Below are 17675 nucleotides of genomic sequence, written 5' to 3'. Positions count from 1 at the left end.
TGTCATAACGATTCAGCCCTGCTGTTGTAGTGTGAAACCAGCTGTAGATAATCCATACATGAGTAAGTATGGCTGTGTTCCCATCGAACTTTATTTATGGATGCTGAAATTTGAATATTATATAATTTTCACATATCACAAAGCATTTTTCTTTTAAACCATTAAAAAATGTTAAGAACCGTCCTTAGGTTGCAGGCCACACGAAAAACAGGTGGCAGGCCAGAGCTGGCCCGCAGAGTTCCCAGACCTCTGCCTTAGCAGAAATTTAAGCCAAGTTTTCTAGGCATTTGTAGGGCAAGTATTTGAACCATCCTGAGGAATTTAATAGTCCCGGCTTTTGGCCTTAAGAGGTCTCTGAGTTGAGCTTTCCCCTCCTGCAAGTCGGTTGGCAAAGAGCCCCCCCTAATCCTTTGGCTCTTTTAAAGGATATCCTTTTCCTGAGAAAGTTTTAGTTCTCCCATGTTTGTGATTTTGCCTATAGATTTAAATCAAGCTTCTATTTATCAAACTATAGTACAAAATCAATAAAAGAATAATTTGCTTGCAAAACAGTCACTAAAGCCTTGAAAAATAGAAACTAAAGCCATTATATGCAGTGTTAGCCACTGTCTTTTTACAAAGATGTATTCCGTGAAGGCTTGTTCAAGTTGACTGTCAGAAGAAAGTAGTACACGCCTTCCTCTCTCTCTCCTTCCCACTCTGTTCCTTTCTTTCTGTATCCATGTGTCCGTGTATCCATTCATATGTGAAATAAAAACTTTATAACCCAATTAATTTCCATTTTGCCTTATTTCTGGGTCATTTTAGCACTTGCAGTATGTCCAACACCACAAGCCTTCTCATCCTGCCATAAATGCGTAGGATAAAGTGATTTGTTGAGCCTCCGTACGTGCCATGTACTATCTAATAAGCACATTGCTTGGGTTTATTTATTTCGCTAACCTTGTAAGAGAGAGACGGTTATGGGCACTGTTTACAGATGGAGAAAAGTAAGGGTTTAAGAGATGAGTGGCCAGCCCAAGACCTTGGAGCTGGGATTGGTAGACCCAGATGGTCTGCTCCACAGCCCACGCTCTCAGCCACTACCCCAGCGGGTGCCAGGCTTCTTGACACGGTGGCAAACGGGAGAAAAACAGTGTGTGTGTGGCATGGTCTTGTGACTGGACACTGGTTGAGAAGGTCCGCACTTCCTGTGGAAAAGAAACTCTGTTTATCAGCCGTCTCCACTAGCAGATAAGCCCTCTGCGGGTTCGGGCCTCGTACGTTTCGGGTAGTGTGGTATCCTCAGTGCCTGGCACACAGCAGGACCAATGCTCCTGGATGAAATGAACCGAGTATTTAATAAACCATCCGTCTTGCTCTCTTTTTTATCTCCCTCAGAGGAAATCGCTTAGGTTATGCGAAGCAGATCAGCTCCATGCCCGCACCCCCAGCCGCCCAGCGGTCATCGCCGAGAGCACACTGCAGGGCTCACTCCGTGTCTTCCTTATCTGCTGCTTCCCGTCGATCCTAGAGAGCGGTAGCAATAGCCATCTCGTCACCTTGGCCAGTGACTTGGGAGTCGTCCTTAAACTTGTTACCATGAGTCTCTAGATCAGTCTTTTCAGCTCTGCTTTCTCTTCATTTCTTTTTTTCTCTCTGTTGCTGCCAGATTGATCTAAATCATAAAACTGATTTGTCAACCCCTTATTTAAAAGTCTAGGGGGTTCTGCCAGTTCTTACTGCAACATTTCTCAACAGTGAGGTCACTCCACTTTGCTATGTGATAGCTATTTGTGACTTGTGGGGTAATATTTAAAATCTAAGTTTGCCAATGGTTTGATTTTCCCCCCTTTCAATAAATAGGAACAGATTTAGGACTCCCCCTACAATAACATCAGTCTCAGCTGCTTGAGTTTGAATATTTTCTTGAAATGAGAGGAGGGAGTGGAATTAAAACTTGGTCCTGCCAACTCTATCTTACTTGTGAGGCAGCTTTGAGGGACTGTTACGGATGTGTTGTCAACAGTTGCTGTTCTCGTGAGCGGCCATGCTTTCAGGAATACCAAGCCCCTTGCTTCCCACCCCGTACCTCACCAAAGGAGACAAGACAAGAAAAAGAAGTCTTTATTCACAGTGGTATTTTCTATAGTTTTTCAAGTTTTGTGGGTAGAGAAGGGCTGTTATTTTGTAAAAAACAATCTTTGTGTGCCCACTGAGGTCTCTTACGTGTGACCATTACCAAAGCTCCCAGTGCCCTCCCCCCAGCCCCCCCGAGTGGTGAGGACCAGTGGTTTCTGTGGAAGAAGGCCCACTTTCCTGTCATTGCTTACAAGACCAGCTGGGGGGGGAACCCCACAAGACCAGCTGGGATCATGCCTTTTGTTCCCAGCTCATCTCTGTAATCCCACCTCACACACTCAGCTCTCTGGATGGCAGACTACCTACACCTTTACCTGTGTACCTTGACCTTTCGTGACATACAGCTTGCATGTGCCTTTCCCCGCTCCGGGCATGAGCGATGCTAGGCTGACCCAGGCACCCTGCTCCAGATGATAGCCTATTACCTTCCTCTCTGCTTCTTAGCCCAGCTGGCCTCCAAGAGGAGCCCGGATGTACGTGGGTAAGGAGTGAGTACACGGGTATTGCTGTTTCCACCAAACCTTACTTTGGATTTTAGAATTACAGCTATATGCCCACACCTCTCACGGTAAAAATGGCATCCATTTCTCATGGACAAGGAGTGGCCTTTGTCACCACTCGGTTACTTTTGTTTAGATTTGGTGGAAGAGGAGATAAGAGGTCGGGATGGCAAATCCTGTTGTAGGGGGAGATGGATGTACTGTCCACTCCTAGCTTCTGAGATAAAAGGAATTTTAAACTGGCTGTTTCCAAAGGAGTTTCTCGCCACAACCTTAGAGCTGTCCTTCCATAGTCAAGAACAGGAACATCTTCAGGATTCTTGAGAGAGGGTCCGTGTCAGATAGGTTGTTAGCTCAGTGACCTTCCCTTAGGGGCCTTTATCTGGTCCTCTGTTTGCTTCAACAGGTAGGGCCCAGAGCAGCTTCAGTTTAGCCTCTCTCACGTTCTGCCACCACCAGAGCTGAGAAAGGAAAAGAACTTCTTTTCTAACCCAGGTAAATAAATGTGTAAATAGAGGGCTGACTGGTGTCACTTTCTTGAGGAGAGCATGTAGCTGAACTAGTTCGATTAAATAATACCGTTTTTTAAATTTTATTTATTTATTTATTTATTTATTTATTTAGATTTTATTTATTTATTTGACAGAGAGACAGCCAGCGAGAGAGGGAACACAGCAGGGAAGTGGGAGAGGAAGAAGCAGGCTCCCAGTGGAGGAGCCCGATGTGGGACTCGATCCCGGAACGCCGTGATCATGCCCTGAGCTGAAGGCAGACGCTTAACGACTGCGCTACCCAGGCGCCCCAATACCGTTTTTTGAAAAGATTTTATTTATTTGAGAGAGAGAGAGAGAGAGCTTGAGAAAGAGCATGAGCAGGGGGAGGGGTAAAGGGAGAGAGAGAAGCAGAAGCCGGACACGGGGCTTGATCCCAGGACCCTGAGATCATGACCTGAACCGAAGGCAGACGCTTAACTGACTGAGCCACCCAGGTGCCCCTAAAATAATACTGTTTTAATTATCTTGCTGTAGTTGGGGGGCTGCCACCATTCGTTGAGCACCCAAGTGCTAAGCCTGTACGCCACATTAGGTCTGTTAACTCCCTTAAGTCCTTACAACACCACTGGGAAGGGATCCTGTCAGGGTCTTCATTTCATAGGTAATGCAAACTGCAGTTCAGGTAGATTCAGTAACGGAGGACCCCAGGGATCATAGATCACAGAGCGAGAATTTGAACCCAGGTCTGATTTCAGATCCTGTGTTTGTCCATCACCATACTGCCTCTAGAATTTGATCGTGGCCACATGTCGACTAAGTGATAGAACTCACAGCTGAACACCCCCTCTGCTTAAGAACCAGTTCTGAGAAAGGGATATAGAGGTGTGAGACTCTTGCCTTCCACAAACTTTTTGGAGAGGAGAAAGGTAAATGTATATGAGACAGTTAATAGTACAAGATAATCTATAATTTGATAAATTACGTAAGTGCTTCAGGAAAGTGATTTTCTGTCTTTGAGTTCAGTGGGCTGAATTATAATTACTGCCATTTCTGGTGTTATTCTTATGACTTCATATATCTACGAGGAATCTGAAAATATATCATCATAGTGTGTTTACTTCAAGAACTTACTGTACTGTAATTGCGTGGCAGGGTTATGTGGAAAAGAGTGTCATCGAGGCTGGAGTATTTCAGATCTCCATATTAGAATTGAATTCAGCTTGAGCCTTGGGTTGTTTGGGTTTATATGGAGCAACATAAGAAAGGAAAGCATTCTAGGGGAGAAAAATCACGAGGAGTCAGATTGGTAATGCTCGTGCTGTGCCAGGGAGTCCTGGGAGCAGATCGGTAGGGTAGGGTCAGATACTGGGCTGCTGTTGACCTGGGCGTGAACAGCACAAAGAGTGTGGTATTAAATGAGGGACTTGTCCATTTTCCCATTGCACATGTGTGTTTCCTGGGGGGTCCTCCAGGGGGTAGTTCAGTTCTCGTTTTCACTAGAGATGGTGCCTGGGCTGCTCTGCCTTATGTTTTAATGTGGAGGTCAGGGCTCACGGGACTGGAGAAGAGTCTCAGGCAGGGGTGGGGCCGGTCCTGATCACCGTCTCCATGAGAGCATATTTCACCTGAGATAATAAGTTCCGCCAGCACGCTATTCCCTGGTTGCTTTGTTCAGTGTCTGTACCGCATGGGGTCCAGGTCCTACCACCCTTTCTTGCTTTGAGAGTCGCAAACCTGGCAAGTCAGACTATCTACCAGGCGCCTGCAGAAGCTCCTATCAAGCCTACAACTTGGCTGCCAGCCAGCAAGGCCAAAGAAGGACGCGGCCCTCAGCCTGCCCCCCATCCTCAGGTTGAAAGTCGCCCCTCGATGACGGACGTCCTCTTCCCTTCAGCACTGCCGTGATTACCCTTTCACATTTTAAATGTGATCTGTGTTGTTAACACAGCATTCCATGTGCTAAAGCTCATGGCACTGAAAGCCTGATTTCTTAATTGTCGGGCCCGTCTCTAGCCCCAGCAGTAAGCACTGCTGACTCCTTTTCCTGTTTCTTCTAGTGTCTGCCTCTCTATTTTAAAAATAATGTCTTAACTCGCTGTTTGATGATCTATGCCAGACCTCTTTTCACCTCTTGTTGAATAGGATTTAACCCTTGGACACCTGGGTGGCTCGGCCAGTTGGGCATCTGCCTTTGGCTCCGGTCGTGATCCTGGGATCGAGCCCCGCATTGGGCTCCCTGCTCAGTGGGGAGCCTGCTTCTCCCTCTCCCTCTGCCCTTCCCCCTGCTCCTGCTCACTCTCAAATAAGATCTTTTGAAAAGGGGGGGGATTTAACTCTCATCCCCCTCCTCATGTTCCCTGCTTCCCTTGTGCTCCTCATATCATACCGGATTTTCTGGTGCCGTCATCAGTCAGTATTTACTTTTGACAAGGCACATACTCGGGTATTGTTCAGTGCAGAGCTCTGTGATACACTTTCTCTTGTATGGTGTTTGATTTTCCCAGCAAACATTTGCCTTGCTTTCTCAGCTGCCAAGTTTTTTATTTGTTACCTAAGTCCCCATCCTTTCTGTGTGGCTGTTAGATCTGTTAATCACCTACTAATATTTTCCAAGTGTTTTACTCTATAGGTCGTCGTCAGTTCTCTTTCTTTCCTAGGGTAGGGACGAGGTGCCACACAGCCGTCATCCTGGTCACTGGTTTCATTTTAATGTACCTCGCCTGTTAGGATGTGGGGGCCAGCAAGCAATTTACCTCATGCCTCTTACCCCAGGTTTGGACCCCCAAATGTCCAGGGATGGTTCTTTGAGAATCTGATGAAAACTCTGAACACACTTCCCAGGAAAATGATTGCACAAACACAAAATTTGGCATGCCATTTTGTGAATGTCTGAAGACATTTATGTAACTTACATGTAATACTTTGAGGGATGTAATCTTAGCAGCTATAGAGTTCCAAAGAAGCTTTTAGTGCCTTCGCTCTAATAGTATAAGTCCAACTCTAACCGTAGTACCCAAAAAATCTCCTATTTTTACCAATAAATAGTTCTTTTCTCTTGAGCATTTTATCATTTCTTAGTATTTGATGGAATGAATTCAGTTCCCAGATTTTAATCACTTACGGATGTATGGCCAGCTGGAATCACTTCTCTCACATTTTGCAACCTTTGATGTTAATTTATTTCTCCCTCCGACCGTTCTCTATGTTGATGTAGCTAGGAAAATGAAGTGTGCTCTGGTAACACCCTGAGTGTTTGTTGCGTTGAATTGAAATGATGGAGGAGCTGCCTTCCCACAAGCACACTGTAACCTAGCAGGATAACTCCCAATTAGACGGTACAGACAGATTCTAATCTTCCTAACGAATAGCTGTCTTCTGGGGTCCCTGGCAAGAGCGATTTTTCCATCTGCAAGGAAGAAAGTTACACTATCACAGTCACTCTGTTAAGCTCCTATTAAGACAGACTCCAAGGGACTGTGCTTAGATTAGAAGTTCACTGGATTGACTATTGCTTGCAGTAAAGTGGTCTGTGGCTGAGGTTTGCAATGTGTCTGTGTTCGCCTACTCATTGAGTAGCTGCCATTTACCAGGCATTGACTTTAGTGTGAAGTCGGGTATGACCTATAGTCTTAGCCCTCAGAGATGATTTCTTAGCCATTCACTGTGAATAACTAAATTTTGAAAAGTGAAAGATGGAGTTTAACTAAATGCCAACTTCTGAAAATGTCAAAATAATCGGCTTTGAACTGGTTTTGTTCTGTGGCATCTTAACTGGCATGTTCTATCTTAATTGACCCTACAGTTGTTTTCTCAGATTTCCAGGTACTTCATTGATGTTAGTAGAAAAGGACAGTGGGAAGTGTTTTTAGTCAGTATTGACGGACTGTAATAGAAATAGTATGGCCCGTATGTTACCAACCCTTCCTTGAAATTGTCAATAATATTAACATCATTTAAATTAAAAAAAGATGACCTTGTCCCTTCAGAATGTAAAACTTTGATTCCCTTTGGATGACTTTCAGTGAAAAGAGCGTGAGGTACCGTGTGAAGACTGTTCTTCAGTCAGCATTTAGTATGTGGTGGTGAGGAAGTGAGACAGGCGAGGCTGTCACAAGCCCTAGCGAAGGGACAGACTCGTCACCAGGCATCTTGACTTTGGATAAAGGGTCCAAGGCCATAGCATATTTGAGACGAAAGGCCAATATTGGGTTGTTAAAATACCAGTGTAAAGTGAAACTTTAAGACATGTTTGAAGGGGCGCCTGGGTGACTCAGTTAAGCATCTGCCTGCAGCTCTGGTCCCAAGGTCGAGCCCTGCGTTGGGCTCCCTGCTCAGCGTGGAGCCTGCTGCTTCCCCTGCTTCTGCTCGCTCTCTCTCTCTCTCTCTCTCCCTCTTTCTCTCTCTCTAATAAATAAATAAAATATTTAAAAAAATAAACAAGTTTGAAGATAAATTACAAGAAACTGTGACTAATTACCTAACAATGTGAAAGCAAGTCTATTTTGACAAACAGAAGGCAAAGTTACAGTCCTTTTTTTTTCTTTTTAAAAAAATGTGTTTAATCTTCTGTGCACATTTTGCAGACTCTGAGTGTTGTATTTTGCTCAGGAAAGAGAGTAAATTGGATGCAGTGGCTGATTTCACTCCCTTTTAAGTAGCTCCGCTGTGTTTTCGGACAATCTCTTCAAGGATAATGGTAGATACGAATCTGTTAATTGTTTAATGAGGCTGAGGAGCATAATGCTGAAGCTCAGTCATGCAAAATTTAATATTTCTAATGTCGATCACAGCTGCTGCCGCTGGTTATAAGTTACTGTATCTAATGTGCACACACGCACACGCACGCACGCACCGGTGTGCAGATGCAGGGAGGGGAGCTGTGGCTTTGTTGTTGAGAATACGCTTTTCTCACCAGTCACACTGAGACCCTCGTGGCCATGCTGCTGCCAGATACTGGGTTAAGTGCCTTTGGGTGGAAGCTCTGACCCTTGCCCTTCTTTCATTGGGGTCCCAGCAGGTGCTCTTCCTTCAGGCTTCCCTCCCTTTGCCTGTGTGCTTACCTGTCTAACTGCAGCGCGTCCTCTTCTCTCTGGGCCTGATCCCTCTTCCGGAGACGCCTAAAGTCGTTTTCCCTGTGTCTTCTCCTTTCATATCTTGTTCACACCCATGCGTTGGTCATGCCCGATTTTACGGGTTTCCCCTCCAGTCCTCTGTTAATTATTCTTTATGAAGCCGCCTCTGTTCAAATGACTGGGTGATTTCTGTCTCCTCGTTGGACCCTAGCCAGTGTCGACGTCCTCTGCCTAGAATGCCAGGCTGCACCTGCCCATCTGAGGCACCATACAGACTCTGCCAGGGCCAGCCCCGGCGATGCCTCACTCTCTCAGTCCACCGACATCAGAGTTCCTGCTGTCAAATGGGCACTGGGTCCAACTCCAGGGTTAAGTAAGACCGGGCTTCTGCCCAACAGGAGCTCCAAGCCTGGGAGGAGAGAAGAATAGGTCGTCAAGTGTGTTGAATTAGAGAGGTAGGAGTGTGTGTGTGTCTGTAGTATTGTTGGGGGAATAGGGTATGACAAAAACTTAAAACAGAAAACTTAAAAAGAAAATTTTAGTTTTGTGCCTCTGGAAGCTAAAAGGATAAATAAATATAAATGCAAGAAATTGACAAATACTTACCTTCAGTGTAAATGATGCCCATAATTTTGTTTTGTTCTTTTCCATTTGTGAATGTTCTTTCTCTTTCCACAAAGCGCTTGAGGTGATAAGGTTTTAGTTCATCTCATCTCTGAATTCCTAAGGGCAGGGACTGTCCTTTATCTTAATTACCTTGTACCCATAATGCCTGTCTTCTAGTAGGTGCATAATAAATGGTAGCTGACTGAAGAAAGGCCAATTATACTGAGTTCATATTCCCTGGTTTATTTTTTTACTCCAAAGTCAGTCCATGTTTTCTAATGTTCAGCAGTTCATGAACCATCCCAAGCACTTGGTTTTGCCCTTGGCATGTGAATAGGAAGGTTGTCAATCAACTTGAGTTCTCGTTCTCATTTGTTCCTCTTCAGCCATCTACAGACAGTATCAGCCATCTTGGGTGTGTCAAGCAGGGCTGAGTACTTTGTGGACCTCTCATTCTCTGGGATCCCTATGTTACAGGCATAGAAATTGAGGTTAAGTAAGTTACTCAAGGATACACTGAGAAAATGTGGCCGATTCACCATGAGTGGTTCCCATGGTCAGTCAGGTGCCCGCCTCGTTCGTGTGCACATGTAGACGTCACCGAGAAGCCTTCTTTCCTCTCGAGAGACAGTCTCCTCCTTCCTAGTCCTAGAGACACAGCCGTGAGGCCCTCCAGGCACCTTGACAGCCAGGAACATGTGAGCAGGGTTTGGGAAACCTGGAAAAGGCCAAAAGTCTCTTCCCATTTTCTCCTTCAAGAATAAGGCCCATCGAAGTGTAGCCGCTTGCTGTCGAGTTGAGATTTGGCACGGGTGATGGCCGACGTTTCATTGCATGCAAGTTCCATTGAAGTGGAAGCTTGGGGGGATGGGTGTGCACCTTCACACACTGACCCTCGCCTGCTCTGTTCTCCTCAGGTGCTGTTACCCCCGTACGATGATGCCGCCGTGAACGGCGCTGCTAAGGAGCCGCCACCCCCTTATGTGTCTGCCTGAGCCTGCGAGTGGGCTGGAACTGAGAACAGCAGCTTGATTTCCAGACGTCAGAGCAGTAGTCTTTCTTTTCACTTCTGGGATGAGCTCTTGGAGCTTATTTGTTGCTGAAATGCTCCAGTTTTAAAATGTAGATGTTAAGTTGAAACCCTCTTTAGTTTTAAGCATACGCTTCGGCTAGAGCACGGTGATAGACTCGCTGTAGAATTTTCTGTGTGGGGGTGGGGCGCAGTGGGCTTCCCTTGTCTTCCCTGGGGTCCCCTAGGCATTGAAACTTCCCAGCCATTTGGATGAGCCCGGCGTCAGAGAAGTCTGGTTTTGTCCCTGCTGGGCCTCAGAGTCGGGGAATTAATCACACTTTGTCTCTCTGTTCCTTCTTACCTCTTTTGAAAGTATAAAATAAAATCAAAATTAGACACTGCTTTTCTTAAGCCGTTCCAGTGTTTGAACAAACCCTTCAAACCTTACAGAGCAGGAATGTCAGTTGTGTGGTCATTGCTCTAATGAAGGAAACAGGAGTCCATATCTATATAAATAAAACAAGAATTCCTTAAGATTCTTTATGACTTAAATTCAATGACAGTTTGTATTTGCTGTTCAAGGATTTTGTCCATGGGCGAAATTGAAACCCTTCAACAATCCCAGGCAGTGACTGCGACCACTCTCCGATGGCTGCCCTTGGATGCCCCGTGTCTGGGGTCATGGAGGGGGGGTTCTCACCTGTGTTACAGGGGTGGCAAGGATGTGTTTAGTACCGCATGGTATCCGGTGCTCCCTTCCTCCCGGTTTCCCATGCCCACCCAGGACGTTTTTCACTAAGGATTTGCCTAACAGTGTGAGAAAAGGTTTTCTTCTTCTCTGCCTGCAAGGTACATCCTACTATGTTGAAATTCCGAGTATGCCCAGTCATCTGTTCAAAAATAAAACGGTCTTCAGGAAAATGAGGTGGAGTGCTTTTCTTGTGGAATGCTCTTATCTCGACTCCCTGAATTTCAAGGAACTTTTACATATTCATGTGTTCAGAAGTCACAGCTCCCCTGTTTGTGCATTCTTGAGTGTGCTGTAAATGGAGGCTTTGCAATTAAAGTGAGATTTGCCCACATCTGAGAAAGTAAACTTTTGACTCTGTGGTGATGGTACCTGGGGACCCTTCCCACCCACATACGGCTCAAGGAGGCAGCTTTACAGCTTGTTTCACACATTCGTGTGTGTGTGTGTATATATATACATGTATGTATTTTTTTTTCTTTTTCTATTTCAGTGCTGATAAAATCAGAGCACCTTAGGCCAAGAGAAATGGAGCTGAACAGACCTGAGGTTCTAACATTCCTAAACCGCACCCCTACCGAGCTCTCTGTGCTCAGCTGTTTTGCATATGGTTGCTTTCTGTCCACGGTGTACTTTTAAGAAGCAGTTCGGATTTTCCTCCATTCCAAGGGAGATTAAATAAGGGAGGTAGGAGGGGGGATTTTTATCCCTGAGAATCCGCCTCAGTGATTCCTTTTGGTATATCTCATTAGTATTCTTTATAAACTCAACCTGAGAAATTTTCTCCCTGGAAACTTTGTGCCCATAAGATTCACAGTAAGTTAATCATATTAATAGGTAGTAGGTGCTTTTTACAATACGTACTTGCCTTATTCTAAAGTACCTGGGAATTTGAGAACCACATACAATATCCCTGGATTTCCTCCTTTATCCTCTCCGGCTCTCCAAATTGCTCCATGGTGCATCTGAAGAATTACATCTTTGATAAACATTTCTTTAATGCTCTCAGGCTCCAGTTTTCTCTTCCTTGTGGGAAATGCTGTAGTATTTACTCCACCATTTACACATCCTTTATGGTGTGCTACCTAGTTTGCTAGGCACCTTCTACACACGCCTGATCTTCTGGATTAAATTATTCACGTGCAGGCAGAGATCACATATTCAAGATCTTTGAGTTCCTTATTGTACAGGAATGCATAAGAAATGTCCTCCCTCCACTAACTTTGAGCAATTAATGGTTGCTGCCTAGACTGCCACGTTGAAAATCTTGGACAGCCTCTCCTGTCTCAGTAAAAAACAATCTTTTGATTAGTGATGGTGTTGTGGGTATGACTGAAGAGTGGGAGAAACAAGGGGGAGAGGAAGGGCAGAATATGATAGCATTTATACGTGTTTGCTGAATCTGCCATAGTACTTCAAAGAGAAATTTGTACATCTTAGATTTCCGTTTTCAATAAAACAAATAAATGAAAAAAAATATTAATAGGTAGTAGGAAGGGAAAAGCCCTCTCGGACAGTCGCACTGACCTCTGGAAGGCACGTAGGACGTCACAGTGGCTTGTGTGGACCTCCCTGTGATTTTCCAGCCCTTTGACTAATAGTTTTTGTGGTATGAAAAATGGCGCATGGTTACTGATTTTGAGTCTGTGTGGCGTCCTCCGAGGGAATACGGTTCATGTAATGCTCAGACCACACCACAGACACCGGGATAGCCCTTCATTCTCGGGGGTCCATCTGGAACTGGCAAAGCAGCCTTTCCTGACCTACGGCATAACCAGGCTGTGCGTGAAAGCCGCCTCCGTAATTACCCCCGCAGAGTAAGGAACTGTCCTCCCAGCTCCATTGCAGGGAGGTTGTGATGTTCGATTAGAATGACCCTGCAGAGCCCATTCCATGACTCAGCAATTCACTCTTTATCTCATCGCTAATCCAGTTAAATACCTCTCTTAAATGTATTTTAAATCCAACTTTAATATCTGACCCCGTTTTCTATTTTGCTCTCTGCGGTCATTCCCTCACTTGTCCCATGCCTGTACACCTCTTGGTCCCTTTACTGATGAGAGCGCCTCAGTCATCTTTCCTCCTCGTGTCTGACCACTCTCCCGAGATCCTTATGACTAGATCTTGGATATTCAGCCCAGTGCCAGAAGGTGTGCAAATGGACCCACCAAGAGGCAGCCTACGTAGGAGAGTTTGGAGTCTGTTCTCTGGGCCAGAGGGAACAGGAAGCTGACATGTTTTGGCTTCGACGTGGTCTGTCCACCCTGGGAACCGAGCTTCCATTGAACAAACTGGTCAGATTTCCAGAATGCCCAGTCATATGGAGGAGTTTTAAGGCCAACAGACTCGCCCATCCCTTCCTGTACCTTCTTCCAACACAAACCTCATGTGCAGTATCTCCTCCAAGTCTGGTGTCCTTGTCCCTGCCCCCACCCTGTCTTCTTGTCCCCTGAGAATGCAAGAAACTTGCCCCCTCCCATCCTTTCTGCCCCGCATTTTTATTTATTTATTTTTTAAAAATTACTGTCTGTCCTGGCCCTAAATACTTGTTTAGTTTGACTGCTTAGCCAAACCACACCTCATTTCATGTGTCTCTTCACTCTCAGTTCGTTAATCAACGGTACTTCCTAGTAATGATCTCACTAGACCATCTGTATAGACACTGTCACCATTAGAGTTGTTTTCACCATAGAGGGGTGTATTGTATTTGAAATACTCATCCTTGGAGAATAAAATCCTGCTGTGCAAACTGAGCTTTTGTGATCAAGGAACACTAATGAGGCTGTAAAAATATTTCCATTTCTTGAAAAAGATGTGTAGTTTTTGGCACCCATCTAGAAACCGACTTAAATTTCACTAATATAGCTGCTAGTTATGTAGGCAGTCTCTAACGTTCTGGAGGGGAGAGGGCAGGTGTCTTTTCCAGGGTATTGAAAGGGTCCTGCAAAGGGACTGCCGGCCTCAAGTGCGGGCTCGGCCGTCACAGGGCTCCCCACCTTCAGACGTAACGTGCACCAAACCCAGTGCCTAGAGCTCGGTAAAATGGGTTTTTTGGCAGCTCGGACTGGAAGGGAAGGAAAAAGGAGGCTTTGCAAGGATGTCTCCACACCCATGGAATTCACTTAAAAGTGTCTCTGCACACTGGCCAAGTTTTCTGCCAAATGACTCTGGAGTATGGAAGCCAACAGATCGGTGACCTGCCCAGAAGCCCACGCATATGCCTTTTGCTGACTGTAGCACCCAGACATCAGAACAGAGAAGCTGTCGTTGGCCGACCCAGGAAAAATTACATCAAGGCCAAAGTCTTAGCACTATCCACCCATCAATGTGATCCTAATTAGCAAGGACAGCTGCTGCTGCAGAATGAGGAGTTGGGCTTGAAACCGTGTCATGGACTCAAGTTTGTTTCATCCCAGCTACAACTTACACATGCTTTTTAAAAAGTCATTTACAGTACAAACACAGTTTTTATTTATTAAGTCAGCGTATTGAGATGGGAACCTCTTCAACTCAGCAAATAAAATTACAACAGGTTTTCCTTGGTGTGTGCCCAGATGCCAGGGTCTGTGGCTGCAACAGAGCGAGGCAGGCTTGGAGGAGAACTGTGTGAGCCCAGGGGGACTGGGCGTGGTTAGCCAGCATGCAGGGTTTGAGCCACAGTTGTCTCAGAAAAGGCCCAGATTGAACTTGTCTTCATCTGTCTCCTCCTTGGTAGTCCCACAGCTGGTACGGTGGCATCCCAGCTCCCCCGGTGCCTACTCAGACTTGAAAAGTTGTAAGTTCCCGGATACCTGGGATCCTAGATTTGGGACATCCAACCCAAAGAGCCAATAATGCTTCCACCTGTGGTCTCCACCTGAAGGATCCCCCAGCTGTGAGAAGATAAGGAAACCATGGATCCGTGCGCTTTGCCACCAGCCACAGCACAAGGGACCCTGTGTCCTGTGTGGTGGAGATCCGCCTCTGCCCCAGGTGGTGGCCTTTGTGAGATGGTGGCTTTTTACCCAGTATTCATTTTAGCTAAAGGAATGTATTCGTAATTATTCTTTGTCACTATTTTACTTTCACTGGATGTTTCTTTAATTCTTTGAAATTTAGGCCTTTTAAAATTACATTTATCTTTCCTACATAGAGCGCCCTTCAATAAGAGAGCATCTCTAAGCCTGCGTTTATCCTGCTATCAGTCTTCTCTGTCTCGATGACATTGACATGTCCTATTCATGGTGCCCCAAATGGGAAATTGGCCTCCCTTTCCTCAAATCTGCTCCTGTTGACTTGTGTTTCAGCTCGTGGCCTCCCCATCGTCCCAGTCATCCTTCCGGTCATGCCACTTGGAGATAAATCATAGGTCCTCTGCCTTGTTCCTCTTTCCCCGTTTGGCCATATTGGATCAGCCTCCAGCATCGTGGCTTCTACCTTTTGATCAGGTGGAATGACATCATTACTGAGCCCTTCCGATGTGCCAGCCATTGTGCTAAGCGCTTCACACGTGTGAACATCTGCGTTGTATAGATGAGGAAATGAGACTTCCAAAGGAAGAGAACTGGTCCCAAGTCACACCAGTTATTGGCAGAGCCAGGCTTTAAATGCCAATCAAGTCCATGTAAGTGGGTGTTGTGTATCTTCCAGACCTCTAGAATCCCAGAATTCTGTACATGCCTCTCACTTCTGACTAACAATGGTTGATTTCCACTAATTGAAAGGAATGTATCCCAGGAAGGCAAGCATGTCATACAAAGCCATGTGAACTCTGTCAGCTTGGGGTGGATCTTTATCTTGAGGTTTGCATTACACAAGTAAAGCTGTCAGTTTCCTATTTAATTAGACCGGAAAGTGTTCTGCAAATGCCAGCTTTTAATTCTTACTATAAAGAATTTCTTCAGGCAGGAAGGAAGATCAGATGCGGTGGGCCTTTCAGAGTCGTGGTTCTAAGTGAGCAATTGCATTTTAAAACTGCACTGATTAATCTTCGTTGAGGAAAATATGCATATTAAGATTTCAGGAAGAGGCACCTGGGTGGCGCAGTCGGTTAAGCGTCTGACTCTTGGTTTTGGCTCTGGTGGTGGTCTCAGGGTCATGAGACTGAGCTCCAGGTCAGGTTCTGTGCTCTGTGGAGTCTGCTCGAGATTCTCTCTCCTTCACCCTCTGCCCGTTCACCCCCACCCAGCCGCCTAAAATAAATAAATACATCTGAAAAAAAAAAAAGATTGTTTTACTTTCAAAAGTAAGTAGAACAGTGTTGAAATTGTTTGTACTGTCTTGGAGGAATATTTGGAGACCTTGAGACTCACCTTCCTTCCCTGCCCCTGCCCCCGCCCCCAGGAAGCTTGTGTCAATGTGTCGATGGTCACGCCGGTGTTAAAGGAGAAGCAGACGGAAGAGAGCAGTTCTTTGCCTCGGGGCTGTAGGCTGGCTTCTGTCCTGTGAACTGAAGGTGCTCGATCCTCTGCATCCGTGAGGGCCAGCTTCCTTAAACAGCTTCACAGTGAATCCCGCTATGATCTGGGCACCAGGAAACATTGTAAACTTGTGGGCTTTTAAAAAATAAGTAACGTAAGAAAAAAAAAATAAAGCCAACAATTCATCCTTGAGATCTCAACTTGAGAAACTCCCTTCTGGAAGCTTTTATGATCCACTAGTCTGGAAGTATTCATTTTACAATCTTCCGTAGCCTGTCCAGTGACCCAGCCAACGCACATCTGAACGCTCTATGATTCCTGTTGCCTTTTTTTTTTTTTCTTTTGAAGATTCTATTTATGTGACAGCAAGCGAGAGAGGGTACACAAGCAGGGGGAGAGGGAGAGGAAGAAGCAGGCTCCCACTGGAGCAGGGAGCCCGATGCGGGACTCGATCCCAGGACCCTGGGATCATGACCTGAGCCGAAGGCAGATGCTTAATGGCTGAGCCACCCAGGTGCCCCTCTTTTTCCCCCCCAAGATATTATGTATTTGAGAGAGAATGAGCTGGGGGAGGAGCAGAGAGGGACAAGCAGAGCCTGATGCAGGGCTCAATCCTAGGACCCCAAGATCATGACCTGAGCCGGTCAGACGCTTAACCAACTGAGGCACACAGGCAACCCCAATTGTGACAAATTCTTAAGAACAGCTCCGTGGGGCTCAAGCTCCACAGAGCTCACTTCTCACAGAAGAGCCTGCTGGGAAAACATGCAAGGAAACAGGGTTACTCCTCCAGAAAACCCTACCAACGCAGCAGCTGCTGTAGTGTGTAATTTGGGGGGTGGGCATCCTGACTTCTAGGAAAAAGTTGTAAAGGTGATAAGTAAAAAACAGCAATACAGTAATCAGAGGATTGATCTCTGAAGAAAGATTAAAGAGCAGCTCCGATGAGAGGCTGGCTAATGTCCTACTTCAGTCTGAAATCAAGAGAACACAGCATTCTTAGCTCGCACTATTCTTGTGATCAATTTCCTTTTATTTGTGATCGTAATTCAGTAGGGCGCTGAATGAATAGTGAAATCCCTAGATGGGCCTCTCCCTCGGAACTGTCTTTTCCCTTCCCAGTAGATCAGTGTATTGTTAGAGCACTCAGTGACCAAATCTGAGACCCTACGGAATTCTGAGGCCTTGGGTATACAGGGCAAAATTCTGAACAGCTACTCTGCCACCAAAGTACAGTTGACGTGTTCACCCACTTCCTGGGCTGTTCAGATTTACACAAAACCCCTGAAAGACTGTGTGATAAAGCGTGTTTGCCTTTCAGCCTTTACAAGAATATCACCAGATTCTTTTAGTAAAGCCGTGTGAATTTCCCCGTGGAGGGGACCATTGTACACGAGTACAGAAGTCCCCTCCAGCAGGCGAGCCCTGCAGGGGAAAGCAAGAGCCAGAGAATAATCAGAAAAAAACCAGGCTGGGCAGCTGAGGAGTGGAGCTCGAAGCCATTCCTGCCTGCGTATGAGACACCTGGTTGGTCCCAGGAAAAAGAGCATTCAAAACGTGTGCAAATGAAGAAGAACAGTCTGGTTCAAAAAGAGACCGAAATGTTTGCATGGAGACTCGGCATTAAAATAAGTCCCATACACCGAAATATGTAACTCACATGCCATACAATTCACCAATCCAAAGCCTGCAATTTAATGGTGGTGAATATTACTCAGAGTTG

At 45.7% G+C, this 17675-nt stretch overlaps 1 protein-coding gene across 1 annotated transcript in view; it reads left to right on the top strand.

The window, feature by feature from the left end:
• Nucleotides 1–10206, top strand: part of LAPTM4B (lysosomal protein transmembrane 4 beta) — a 70227-nt gene extending 60021 nt beyond the window's left edge. The window contains exon 7 of the mRNA XM_045805893.2: nt 9711–10206. Coding sequence (XP_045661849.1) covers nt 9711–9788 — 78 coding nt within the window. The 3' untranslated portion in view covers nt 9789–10206. The remainder of the gene's footprint in view (nt 1–9710) is intronic.
• The last annotated feature ends 7469 nt before the right edge of the window (nt 10207–17675 follow it).

Source organism: Ursus americanus, chromosome 9 (genome assembly GCF_024610735.1).
Source record: "Ursus americanus isolate L20-20 chromosome 9, mUrsAme1.1.p, whole genome shotgun sequence".
Lineage (NCBI taxonomy): Eukaryota > Metazoa > Chordata > Mammalia > Carnivora > Ursidae > Ursus > Ursus americanus.
This window is presented reverse-complemented; position numbering and strand designations above follow the sequence as displayed.